At 36.6% G+C, this 14,400-nt stretch overlaps 1 protein-coding gene across 1 annotated transcript in view; it reads right to left on the bottom strand.

The window, feature by feature from the left end:
* The window catches only part of LOC140204853 (histone acetyltransferase p300-like), a 94,027-nt gene that overhangs the window by 49,837 nt on the left and 29,790 nt on the right, over positions 1-14,400 (bottom strand). Inside the window, exons 3-8 of the mRNA XM_072271727.1 lie at positions 8,557-8,733; positions 3,535-3,790; positions 2,987-3,100; positions 2,321-2,563; positions 1,388-1,496; positions 492-629 (exon numbers count right to left, since the gene is read on the bottom strand). Coding sequence (XP_072127828.1) covers positions 492-629; positions 1,388-1,496; positions 2,321-2,563; positions 2,987-3,100; positions 3,535-3,790; positions 8,557-8,733 — 1,037 coding nt within the window. The remainder of the gene's footprint in view (positions 1-491; positions 630-1,387; positions 1,497-2,320; positions 2,564-2,986; positions 3,101-3,534; positions 3,791-8,556; positions 8,734-14,400) is intronic.

Below are 14,400 nucleotides of genomic sequence, written 5' to 3'. Positions count from 1 at the left end.
TAAAAATAGATTTTAATGCTTCTGAAACATATAAAACATTGCACCCTTAACTATCCATATTAAGATTAGCCTGTCAGTCCTTTTATAACTAAGGCTAGTTTAGACTACACCTCTCAATGTATCAATTATATCCCAAAGCCTTTGACACACAAAACATTATTGTGAATAACCCCCTATAGTTTTCTCCATTCCTGCTGAGAGGATTACTTCAGTTACATTTGTATAAAACTAAACACAAGCTTGCTGAGGACTGCAAAATCTAGCCCAATATTATTACGTAGCCTTGGAAAATAAGACAAATGTTGTACTAGAATTAAAACAATTGTCAACAGAAAAGGACAGTTACAAATATGAAGGAGCAACCAAGATTACAAGGATGTTGAGAAAAGTAGTTTGCATGTTTTAAGTATTATTCACATGTACAGTCATTTAATGTGATTGCCAAGGCAATTAACATTTGACTATCATGAATAAATTATAACCTTACTTACAATTTGTGCACAAGATGATTGCGTAGGTCCTGAGTGACATCTTCATGCCATGATTTCCGAATGCCAGTACTTGAAGGGGGTGTTGCTGTTGGCACCGCATTTAGATTGCTAACACCTGTGCCATCGCTTAACATTTGGCTAAAAATATCAAAAATTTGATATTTTTATTAGAAAAGAAAAGCACCTTTTAACATCTCCCCTATACAGACTTCAAATCATTCTGTACATTCAGGGTACAGCAATGAACGAGCATGCAAATAATACTTAATTCCGCAGTTCAGCCACACAGGATAGATTTGACAACAGAATTTATAAAAGGTAATGAATCTCCTAGCTACAAAGTCAACACTGGCAATCAAAATGGATTTTACATGTTCACACTGAAAGATATGTAGTGAAAATATATGAAACAGTACATGCTGGATTAGACCATTTAATTGTTATTTTCTTTGCAGTTTAACAGTTATCTGCTTGTATTTTATATAATTACTTACACAAACATGCATGTTTCCTAATGGCTACAGTATGTATATATAGTTGCTCAGTGTGTCCCCTAGTGGTTACATTTGTATAATTCTGGAAAGCTCAGGAAGCTTCCCTGGTGCTGCATTATTGGAATAAGGTGCATCTCGTTGGCTGACTCTTATCTGCAAATCTGAATGGAATGTTTCTTATGTATGTGTTTAAAAGAGCTGACCATGAGGCAATGCCATCTCTTAGTCTTTGTTCCGCCTTCTGCTCCTGTTACTGCCCATTTTCCAATTTTCTTTTTCTCTATTAACATCTTAACAAAATGATTGTGAAGCAACAAGTTTTGTGTCTCTTTCCTGACTAAAAAACTTTGGATTAAAAACATGAGAATCCAACAGAGACTGAAAATGAATCTTCAGACTTACTTTGATGGAGTCATGGATGGCAGCAACATAGCATCATGCAGTAAGCTGGACTGCTGAGTGGAGGCCTGCACACCCACATTATTTCCATTTACACCCATCTGATTGGTACCTACAAAATACATATAGAAGACACCTGAAGAATTCTAGAACATTTTATCTGATGACTATCTGGTTGGTTCAGATGGATATTTTCTTATCATAGGCTAATAATGCATCAACAAATTACCCTGCAAAGACTTGTTGAAATATGCCATTATGATTGTTTACTTTCATTTCCAGCTACAAATTTAATACCTTTTTAAAATTATGCTTGTTGCTGCAATTTTATCCCATAAGTAAAATGGGTTGATTTTTCAAACAAGAAGCACAATTATGTTGAAAATGTCAAATATCTAGAGCATATTAGCAAAATACAAGCAATGATGCCCTCAGCCAACCCCTCCATCTACACCTCTCTACCAAGGTCCTAGATACTCTGGTCCTATGCAGTTGTTTTTCAGCTAAAATTTAGTGTGTCTGTGTATCTATATAAAAATTGCATATTATTAATTGCCACTACCAACCAGAATAACACTTTCTGTGATTAGATTGGATAATTTTAAACTTAAAAAGCTTCAATACACTGCCACCAATTTGTCCAGTATTTACATCACAATGGGAAAATAAGTTATTTGAAGACATTAGTTAATTCTGAGCAGAAACTGAGCTCTAGTATATTTTGATACAATCTGAGAAAAATTCCAGCATCTGCAGATTTCCTCGTATTTGAGAAAAATAATTCCTTTTTAAATACATAAATTATCAATATTTAATGATTATTTCACTAGGTATCTATCAAATGGAATGTGAATATTTCATGGATTGCACAGTGACAACCTGAGGACAAATCTTTAACAACTGGTACTGCTTTGAATGCAGCTTGTTTGTACCTACCCATAGTATTCATAGGCCGTATAGGTTGGTGCCCCTGTGAAGGCTGAGACGATTGCTGGTTCTGCATCGCAGGTTGAGGCTGCATCTGATTACCCTGATACGTGAGTCCAAGCGCTGCGTAGGCTCGTTCTATAGAGCTTGGGTCGATCTGACTGGTAGTGTTTATACTTGGCGTGGTTGGTTGTCCAACCCCTACTGACCCCAATGAATTTCCTAATCCTACTGCTGCACCAGCTAACAATGCTGTGGAAAATGAAAAGAAGTTGAATTTATAATTTAGTTTATGTGGATAACACATCTTTTGCTATAACAGACTCAAGTTCCTGCCATTATCCAAAGTTACTGCATATGTTATCTAAGCATTGCTGCATGTAATTTTGAGCTACTTCATTTTCTGTGGACAACCTAAAGTCTTGCTTTGATTCATTCAGTTTTACCTTGATGACACAATTATATCTTAAAACTTGCTTTATCTCCTTTTTTGGAGCTCTGATGAGAGGTCATAATTATAAAGGAAATTCCTAAATCACCTACTTATAGTCCATACTGCAAGTTTAATATAAGTCTGAGTGAATCAAATGAAGTCAGGAAGCCAAGATTATAAAGAATTTTAATACTATGGATCTTTTGTGCCATGGTTTTTCAGACTTTCAAAGCAGTACTCACATTGCTGGTTGCGTTTGTCCCCAGCGTTTTTCAGAGGGAGACAAACAGGACAGTCGTGCCTTGTGCAGTTCTTCCAATGGGAGATGATCTGACGTGAGGACGCACAGTGTGCAACTGGAAATGATCAGCAACAAATGAAACAATTAGGGCAGACAAAAACGTCAAACAATCAGAACTCCACATTCAAAGAAATTTAAAACAAGAGTTCCAAACTCTGATACCTCAACTAAATCACCACAGAAATTCCACTCTTTGCTACAGCAGGTGGTATTAACAGGATGTAATCACAGGTCAACTGCAATAGGAACAGGTTCTTCATAAGTCTGACCTGGTGATTTAGATGAGCATTCAGCATCATCATGTGCCCAATGGAAGCGAATGTACAAAGAGTTGAGGTACATTTTGGAGGAATATAAACAGTACAACAAAAAACAGGAGAAAATCCAGGACTATGCTAAATAATCTGAAACAGTACAAAAATCTCTGCACAATCAAAATAGCAGACAAGCTCCTAACTGTGTTACATTACCAGTTGAGTCCATACTCACCCTGACAAGATTTGCCAGCCTGACAGTGCGTCATGTGATTGAGGACATTCTTCATAGTTCGGCAATGAGGCAAGTTGCAGGGCCGTACCTCACCATTTGCTTGTTCCCGACGCTGGCATTTGTGTGCATGTAGGAGCAGAACCAACTGTTGCTGGATGAGTTTTCGTTTCTCTGGATCTGCTGTAGGTGCAGAACCCATCCCCTGCCCTGGAGGTTGCCCCATTCCTCCTTGTTGCACTGGAGAAGGTTGCTGTGGCTTCAAAAAGAGAACTTTATTAATTAATGTAGCACTTTAACATCAGAATTTCAATCCAAAACAGCACCTTTAGAAGTAGTCAAAATTGTTAAAGAGAATGTGACAACCAATTTGCACACTACGAGATCTCACAAGCTACAATGAAATTCCAATCAAGTAATCTATATTTAACAATTCAATAATATCTATGATAAAAAAATCCTGTCATATTAAGTAGTCTTGGAATCTTTTGAATTCACATTAACGGACAACTGGAATCTCATTTATCCAGAATTACAACAGTGCAACTCCCTTTATACAGGCGCTAGTCAAGATCGGGTACACAAGTCTCCTGAATAAGACTAACTCATGATAAAACAAAAAGAAGATCTATCACAGATTTAATGTTAACTAGCAAAATCAATTCAACACATAATAGCATGCAAACTTAAGTATCAATTCTATCAATTTGTTTAGGGTTCAGTGGTACAAGTTTCTTCACAATCCTATTTAACAGTGATGTTTAGACAGCAATTCCATTCAACACCCTTCTCTTTTGAAATGGTCATCCTTTTTCAGTCATAACGATGTTCTTGTATACAAACAGGTGAAGTTCTCTCAACAGGCTTTTTGATCAAAACAACACCAACTGGTCTGATGGTTTTGTGTTCATCTCATTTATCAGATGCTTGACTACCCAACGAAACTGTAATCACTGTCTATTCTTAATTTTCTTTGAGGTGGAGGTGGAGGTGGCAATGACGTCCCACCTTCTTGAACTACTGTAATAAGATAAGCCAGTAGTTACTTAATAGAAAACCCCTTCATTTAGATCCAGCAATACTTCTAACTCAAGGTGGAGAGAGAGAGGTGAACATGTTGATAGCACTTTCATGAACCATGCCTGTGCCCTCCTTGACAGTACAGAACATTAGTTTTATTATTAGGTGGTGGTGTTCTGAATACAGTACACATCTTGGGTGGTGGGTGTCAAAGCAGTACACAAAAATGATTAATTTTGAAGTATCGACTAATGATCGCACAATAAATGATTACAGCATGGCAGGATATTAACTTCAGCTTCAGAACAAGAAATTTAGCTCTGATACAAGTGTCCAAAACGTCGAAAGGAAATTATACCAGTACGAGCAAGACTTTGCTAAAGTGGACCAAAAAAAAAAAGATTAAAGAGTAAAATACTAGATCAATAATGACAGACATTTACGGAGGCATTTCTTAAATTTTTTGCATTGGTACATTCCAGTGAGAAAAGCAGGCTGTACAAGAAAGACAGTACCTGTGGCTAAGAAACAAATGTAAGGATGCCAGGTAATTTTTAACAAAAGGGGTATACAATATTGTAAAGATTAGCAATAGGCCAGAAAATTGTGGAATTTTATTAAAAACCAAATGACAAATTTAGAGAAAACATTGAGAGCAATGTTTGTTCAAGTAATATAAAAAAGACAAAACAGCTTTTAGAAATATGTATAAAGGAAAAGATTATAATACCCAAATGTTGGTGCAGTCCAGGATGACTAAAGTTCTTACAAGGAAACAGAGAAATGGCAGAGATTTCTAAATAATGGCTGATCGACTAAAATGAGGTACAGTCTTGTACTTTAGTGTAAAGTACAGTCTCGTCTCCATCATTCTAGAAAACTAATGCTGCTAAAGGCTAACAGTCCTTGAATCTCAAACACAAGAAAATCTGCAGATGCTGGAAATCCAAAGCCACACACACAAAATGCTGGAGGAACTCAACAGGTCAGGCAGCATTTATGGAAATGAATAAACAGTCGATGTTTTGGGCTGAGACCCTTAAATTTGATGGCTTACACCCAGGATCTTAAAAGAATTGGGTGCATTGACTGTAATCTATTAGAATTCCCTCTATTCTTGGGGTGGAGGTTCCCAGTGAATTTTAACATAATACCACTGTTGTTTAAAAAAGGAGGGAGAAAGGAAGCTGGATGCTACAGCTCAATTAGCCAAACAACTAATTCTTTCACTGTTCTACTTACCAAGAGAGCTCTCCTCCATGATCCTGACCGGCATTTACATAACGCCAAAGGCCGATGTTAAGTAGGCACTCAAGGTATGAGTGCTGCCATGAGCAAACAGCTTACCCCAACACCTTTCAAATCATTGTTGGAGATTTCAAATGGGGCTTGTTTGAAGAAATCTCTGCCCAATTATCACCTGCAGCACTCCGTGTCACAACACACTCCATCACTGCTATACTATGATCAGGAATGGCTACTGCCCCATGCCTAGACCACATTTCAAGAAATATGAACACTTGGCTCCCCTCCTTCTACCTGCATACAGGCAGAGGCTAAAGAACAAGGCTCCAGAAATGAGGACAATGAAGAAGTGGTCGTGAGAGGCAAAGGAGCAGTTACAAGATTGCGTCGAGTTGGAGGACCGGGCTGCATTCAAGGACTGAGGATCTGAATGAATCCAACATGGCTCTCACGGACTTTATATATAAAAAAAAACAGTGTGTGTCCCTACAAAAATTATTGAGTCTTTCCCAACTAGAAGCCCTGGATGAACCATGAGATCTGCAGTGCACTGAGGGTCACATCAGTGGCAATTCCAGACCAAACTTGAATCACTGAAGGAAGCTTGTCAGCTGTGGCAGGGCTTGAGTGCTGTCAAAACATGGGCCATTTTCATTAACTCCCACAGCCTCCGATGACCCTGTGACTTCAGTCTACAAAGCCAATGTGCGAGTATCTTCAGGAGGGTGAACCTGCGGAAAGCATCTGGCCAAGACAGGTAACCTGGCTGAGTAATTAAGACCTGTGTTGATCAACTGGCTGGAGTGTTCACCAACATCTTTAACCTCTTGCTCTGGCAGCTTGAAATACCCATTGCTTCAATCATACTGAAGCATAAGAAGAATGTGGTAATCTGTCTCAATGACTATCATCCAATAGTACCTACGTCTACTGTGATGAAGTGCTTTGAGAGGTTGGTGATGAAACATATCAACTGCTGCCTGAGAAGCCATTTGGATTCTCTCCAATTTGTCTATCATCACAACAGGTCAACAGATGCCATTTCATTGGCTCTTCACTCAACCCTGGAACACTTGGACAGCAACAATGCATACATCAGAATGTTGTTCATTGACTACAGCCCTCCAATCAATACTATCATCCCCTCAGAACTAATTAATAAGCTTCAAGACCTGGGCCTCAATACATCCTCGTGCAACTGGATCATCAATTTCCTCACTTGCAGACCCTGGTCTGCTTGGATTGGCAAGAACATCTCCACAATCATCATCAGCACAGGTTGCCTGCTTAGTCCCTTGCTCGACTCACTTTATACTTATGACTGTGGCTAAGCACAGTTACAACACCATATTTAAGTTTGCTGATAACACTACTGTTGTTGGTCAAATCAAAGGTGGTGATGGATCAACATATAGGAGAAAGATTAAAAATCTGGCTGAGTGGTGCCACAACAATAAGCACTCACTCAATGTCAGCAAGACCAAGGAGTTGACTACTGATTTCAGGAGGAGGAAACCGCAAGTCCATGAGCCAGATCTCGGGGGATCAGAGCTGGAGCGGATTAGCAAATTTAAATTCTTTGCTGTTTTCATTTCAGATGTCCAACACACAAGTGCCATTACGAAGAAAGCAGGGCAACACCTCTACTACCTTCGAAGTTTGGGAAGATTCAGCATGTCACCTAAAACTTGGACAAACTTCTACGGATGTGTGGTGGAGAGTATATTGACTGGTTACTTCTGAGCCTGGCATACAAACACCAATGCCCTTGTACGGAAAAGCCTACAAGTAGTGGATACAGTCCAGTCTATCACATGTAAAAGAACTCCCCTACCAGTGAGCACATCTACACAGAACGCTATTGCAGAAATGCAGCATCCAAAGGAACCCCACCATCCAGATCATGCTTTCTCCTCACTGCTGCCATCAGCAAGGTGGTACGGTAGCTACAGGACACACACCACCAGTTTCAGGAACAGTTATAACCCCACAACCATCAGGCTCTTGAGCCAGGGGGATAACTTCTCCCGCTCCATCACTGAACTGCTCCCACAACCTATGGACTTTCTTTCAAGGACTGCTCACGTTCTTGATATTTATTACTTATTTATTTTTCTTCTTTAGCATTTGCACAGTTAGTTGTCTTTTGCACATTGGTTGTTGCCCTATTGAGGGCAGTCTTTCATTGATTCTATTGTTTATTGTGAATGCCCACAAGAAAATAAATCTCAGGATTGAATTCAGAGACATACAAGTACTTTGATAATAAATTTACTTTGAGCAAAATGCTACAACCTTAATTAAGCAGACATAAGGATGTTAGAAAATTGTAAGACCAACAAGAAGAATCATAGTTTTATGTGAGGTACATAAAGTGTGATGAATCTTCAAGGATTCCTTGAGGATATCACAAACAGTGGATAAACTGGAACCAGCAGATATTGTGCATTTTTCATTTTCAGAAAGTATTAATTTAAAGGTTGGAAAATGTAAGGAAATCCATTTTGGAAGGAACCATGAAAAAGTTAATTATTTAAACAGAGCAAGACTACAAAGCATTGTGATGCACAGGGATCTTGGAGTTTTAGTATATGTCACTATCCTTTGCCATGCTATGCTCTGTATTAACAGGGGAGCATAATGATGAAAAAAAATTTCATAATGTCTATTTTAGCATTCCTAACAAAACTGATTAAAATGATATGAAACAAATAATGAAATAAGAAAGCAAAAGTAAAATGTAAACCTATCAACACTCACCAGGTTTGGCATCCCCACACTACCAGCAGGCTTCTTGTCCATTGTAAACTGAGGCAAATTGTTTCCTAGTCCTCCCTTATTTTGCATCTGCTGGCCAAGTCCACTGGTACCCAGAGTCTGACTAGCGTTTTGACCATAAGGCTGTCCATAAGGACTTGGAGTTCCCATCATTCCCATCTACAAGTTAAAAATGAACAGAATTAGTTATCTTTTGCAGAAACTGTCCTTGAACTGTTTGCTTGGAGCTTCATCAGTATATATTCAATACACTGGGGGAAAAAGGACCACAACTTATTTGGAAGATAGATTATCAAATCAAACTGCTTTTGAACAATACCAGTATCCATGAAGTTAACATTTTTGGCAATCCAACTGCAAGAGAAAGTAGGTTGCACAACCATTAGGAGTATAGAAAGTGTATGTAAATTTGCAACTTGAAGGACAAGTATTGTTCTATGTGGTGTACAAGATGTACAGAAAAATTCCAAGTTCAACTTCTGCAAGATTTAAAGAGTAAAGTCCAGGAGGTAGTTCAACTCTGCATTAATTATTTCAGATGAACATTTACTATAGCTCATTAGGGCCTGTAGAGACAGGAAGCAAATATTACATTAAATATTACACAATCTTACATTCTATAACAGTTAGCCAAGATATAATGAAAAGAAATTTTGTCCCAGATGAGCAAATGGAGATATATATGTATTTTCCGGACTTAACTTTTGATGTTCTGAATATGCCCTGAACTGGTTTCAAATAAGGAAGCATATTCTCAACACAAAACTGAAAATGACATAGTACTTCACCAAGAAATCTTAGAAATAAAGTTTATTGTAAGTTATCTCACTAAAATATCTTGTATTTATAAAATAACAGCATCTTGGTAGCCTTAATAATAAAAGTAGATTTTTGGCTCTCCTCCATCATGTCCTGTTTAAGTTTAGAGAAAATAAGTCGGACATTTGATACATCCTTTAAATTTGAACAAATATGATGACCTTTTATCCAATATTTTCATTTAATTTGATTTATTACTCTTCCAAGTCTTTTTTGAGGTTTTAGATTTGATCAGAAAGTTTTTCTCTCCTCTTTTTTTGGTTGTATCCTCAAAATGGACTGCCCAGTCCCTTTTTTTGTTTTGTTTGTTCTGGTTTTTTTATATAGTGTAGTGGGGTTTTATCCCCTTTCTATTTAAAACCCAATTTTTTTCCCCTTTCTCCTTTTAGCTGGTAAGAGGAGAATTGTTCTTTTCTTATTATATTTTATACTAGTTTTTAACAGTATCTATGATTTTGAATGTATTTTAATTTTGGTTACTGATATATATATTTGAACTAATTCTCCTCTTGATTGTATCTATGTTTTTTAAAATCAATAAAAAGATTAATAAAGAAAGAAAGAAAAGTAAATTTATTTTAATGTCAAAGGCATTTCTGTAAGAACTGTTAAGAATGTTAATGCATTTTGCCTAAGAGGTTACCACAGGCTATGTTGTTTTTAAAAAAGTGAGATAACAGATTTTGCTTTGTTTTATCCCAATACATCAAAATACTGTAACATGAATAAGGTAACCGGGCAACACCCACATGCAACTTCTCAATTGAGAGATTTGTAACAGGATCTCATTATATTTATGCCTCAAATAAAAATTCTAAACCATGCCACCATTCTGGCAATAGGACCCATTACAACCAAATACATACCAGGATTAAATAAATTTATCTGAAGGTATGGCATAAATCAAAAGGCACCTTGCTGTAAATGAAAGTATTAAATACAGCAATGACGCTGGCCACCAATGAGCATTTTGTTTACTAACCATAACAAAATTAATGTCTCAAAATATGCATTTGGCAATAGAATGACTTCATTTAAATCTGATGCTTTTCCTCCCAACTCTACATTAAGCAAGGAGTGAAGTTTTTTTGGGGTACAAGAATTTATTAGGGAAAACTATTTATTTAGGAAATTTGGAGGTGACATTACAAGCAAGGAGAATTTTGAAAACAAGTATTTATGGTATTGATAAAATATATAGATGCACTAGCAACACACTTTCAATTTGGCTTATTTCACCAACTGTAGTTTCTTTTAATGTTTTGGCATCATACTTAAGCCAAAATAAGCTTTAATATATAAAAGCGGTTATAATTTCTCAAATATATTCATCTCAATTTACGTCTGGAAGTTACTTTGATATTCTCCATTTCCAGTGGCAGAAAAAAAAATCTCCGCTTTTTAATCTGAGACCAAGTCACTACTGTGGCAATATTACTGGTTGTAGCCAAATGCATTCATTTCAAATACATATATTTCAAATGTTCTCTTGAACCACAATGCATGTTGGGAGGACAAAATCCATGTACTTTAGAATTTTAACTCAATTCTACAGTTTAATGTAAAAGCCATAATTTTTAAAAATCAAGAATGCTCTTACTGAGAATGAAATCTAAAACACAAGAACAATTTTATTTAACATAATTCCACTTTAATAGATTGATTAACAAACAAGGGAGCATTGTGGTGCTATCTAAAGTAGAGAAAAAGAGATTTAGTTATAGGCAGAGATATCAGATTTGTTGACAATTTTTTTCCAGCTGATAAATATGTGCACTACAAAGGCACTTGAGAAGAGAAATTAATAATCAGCATCTGAAGTGTTGCAGATGATTTGCAAGTAGCATCAAATGTGTTACTATAAACTACAAAAAAAAAGGTTTTACAGCAAATCCAACTTACCACTTCAAATAGATACGCTTGCAAAGTACCCTTCCGATGATTAAACCACGACCACAAATTTTGCCCTCAACTTGCAAATTATCTTTCTGGACATTAGCAATACAATTGTATTGCTTCAGAATTTAACAGAGAACACAGACAAAACATTACCACAGACAAAAAAATGTGGATTACTGGTATAGCATCATGATGCAACCCCTGGAAGAAAGCCTAAATAAACATGAGGCAAAATAAGAGGAGAACTGGAAGAAGCATGTGGGAAAAGGAGAAAAGAGGATGCACATAGGTGAGAACAGACTGGAGAATAAAAAAAAGTTCTTCCAAATGTTAGTTCACAAATTTACTCATCAGATTTGGGTGCTGCTGGCAGAGTTCACTTTTATTGTGCCAGCCAGTTCTTGAAAAGGTGACAGTGAATCCTCAAACTACTGCAGTCTATATGGTACTATCAATCTATGGGGCTGTTTAATAGGAAGTTTAGAATATTAACCAGCAACAAAGAAACACCAGCAACCAAGAAATAACAATGCCCTGTGCTTTTGCTACCCTAATGTTTTTTTTCTGCCTTTGTGAACTTGGAAGATGCTGTGGTAAGTTGCCGCAATTCATCCTATTGCAACCATATTATACCAAGATCTAATAAACAGTGGAAGTCACACTTTAAGTGGTAGATTGAATGCCAATGCAACAGGTTGCTCTGTTCTAGACATCACTGGACCACAAGTGCTTTTGGAACTGCAAGCATCTTGACATTTGAAAAACATTCCAGTGTACTCCTAAATCATGCTCTATGGATGGCACAAAGGCGCAGGAATCAGAGGGAAAGGTGTTCACCACAGAATGCGATCTCTTATATAGGCTGAAGCACTATCGACCAGCAATCTATGAACTAAAATAACTGGTGGTCTGGCATTTCTGAATCTATAGTACAGATACAGGCTAATGAACTCATTCTATTTTTGGATCTTACATCTTAATTAACTGAGATCTGCACTCATTTGTAGATAATTTACCTACTAGTGTACAATGCTTCTGACTTACAGAAAACATTAGGTTTTGGATGAATTCCCTATGTGGCCAGATCTATAATTAAAGAGAGTTCTGCTTAGGAACAAGATGACCAGAATAATTTCCATTATCCAGCACTAGTCAAGTCCTGAGGGTGTCAGACTAAGGAATTTTAACCTGTAGCCATAATATTAATATGACTGGTCCATTTAAATTTCTGATCATTAATGATCCTCAGGATGTTACTGATTGTCCTATTGAATAGATCTGATCAGTTTCTTGTGAAGTAGTTACTGGTTGGCACATGAAATCTAAATGTTAACTGTCACGTTTGAATCAGGCTACATATGCAGCCACAGTGTGTAGAAATGTAATTGAAGGTGAAACTAGCAATCAGAAGATATTCCCAACTTTGACTTCATGGTATAGGAAAAGGTAGTTGCCAAAACAACTGAAGATAGTTATACCCACGATGGTATGTTGATGAACCCCGAAGTTTGCTAAAATTGTATGTAAAAAAAAAATCAAAATATAACAAATTAAAATATTTTGAATGCAGTTTTGAATAACTAGGTTGAAAAATGCGGCTCTTTGTGTACAAAGCCCCATTAGGTTCTATTAGTTTGTGTTAAAATAACTATTGCCTTAAAATGAGCTTATTTTCAGAACTAGAGACAGTAGAAAGTTATGTTAGTTAATCTGAAAGTTACTTATAAACATTAACTGAAGTGTGGAAGTTGGCCAATGATCCACTGTATGGCTAATAATAAGTGAAATGTATCAACTTTCAGTGGCTGGAGAAAAATAGTATCCTGTATATAGTGCATTACCTACCATGCCCCTCCTTGTCAAATTTCAAGAATTTACAGTTAAAAACACAAAATACTATAATGTTGGAAAACTGAAACCAAAAAATGCCAAGCATTAACAGATAAAATTTCATGTTTGTGATTTTTCATCAGGACACTATACACTCACAGATTGGTAGAAGCCAAGGTGTGTTAGGAAGGCAGAAAGGCTAGATCATTTAGGACCAGGTTGAGGAGAATTTTCTTCAGACAGTGATAACCTTTGGAATTTTCTATGCCAGAAGACTGTGGTGACTCAGAAGTTATACAAAACATGGATTGACAGATTTCTGGACATTAAGGGAATTAATGATTATGGAAACAGCACTGAAATGGTGGAGTTGGCTCGAAAGGTTGAAAGGACTAATTATGCTTCTAGTTCATATATTCTTATCCCCATACTTAAATGGGATCCTCTTACTAATTACTTTGCATTTCCTTGACACCTACAAGTGCCCAGCTTTTGCTAGGTTATCAGCAACTACTCACTAATACTACTTTCAAGTGGGCGTCCTCATGTGAACTCAACTGACAAGAAAACACTGTGAAGACACTTTTAAAAACAAAGTAAAAGTGTTATCAAGATTAAATGGAGAAGCAATGATAAGATGTTTGCAGAAGAAGAGTTTAGAGGAAAAAGAGTACACTTTAAGTATATACTCAATTTAGCAAGCTATTTAACATGCAAGGTAAAATGGATGGACTTCCAGGAGCTGGTCACATGGGGTGGTAAGGTGGACTCAAGGAGTTGTGATCGAGCTAGACATTATCTAACTATCCAGGGTAGCTTAAATACAATAGTAAAAAAATTGATTGATTTGTCAACTTTTATCACAGAATGTGTAGTACATCTTACACCTGGAAAAATACAATCATACCTGCAAGGTCACTACCTCATTTGCCAAAATGAATCTGTTGCTTTGATAAATATAACAATATTATCTAACTTGATGAACCTAACTTAACAAACTCCTACACAAGAGAGAGATATCAAACAGTGCTGGCTTCAATTAAATTACAAAATTAGCAATTAACTAATTTGGACTGGAATTTATGCTCTGGTATTTATTGCTGATGCACAGTATAATCCACCTAAGCACACAATGGGTTTTCCATTATTCTATACCACATTCTCAAGCACACTATTATTTCAATATTAAATATGGTTTAGATAAACTTTCTAATCTGTAACTCAGAAAACAGCAAGAATATTTCATAAGTACAATTTGCATTAATGCACTTGTACCAC

The sequence above is a fragment of the Mobula birostris genome, chromosome 11 (assembly GCF_030028105.1).
Source record: "Mobula birostris isolate sMobBir1 chromosome 11, sMobBir1.hap1, whole genome shotgun sequence".
NCBI classification, from domain to species: Eukaryota; Metazoa; Chordata; class Chondrichthyes; order Myliobatiformes; family Myliobatidae; genus Mobula; species Mobula birostris.
The sequence above is the reverse complement of the archived record's forward strand: the minus strand, read 5'-3'. Positions and strand labels throughout refer to the sequence as shown.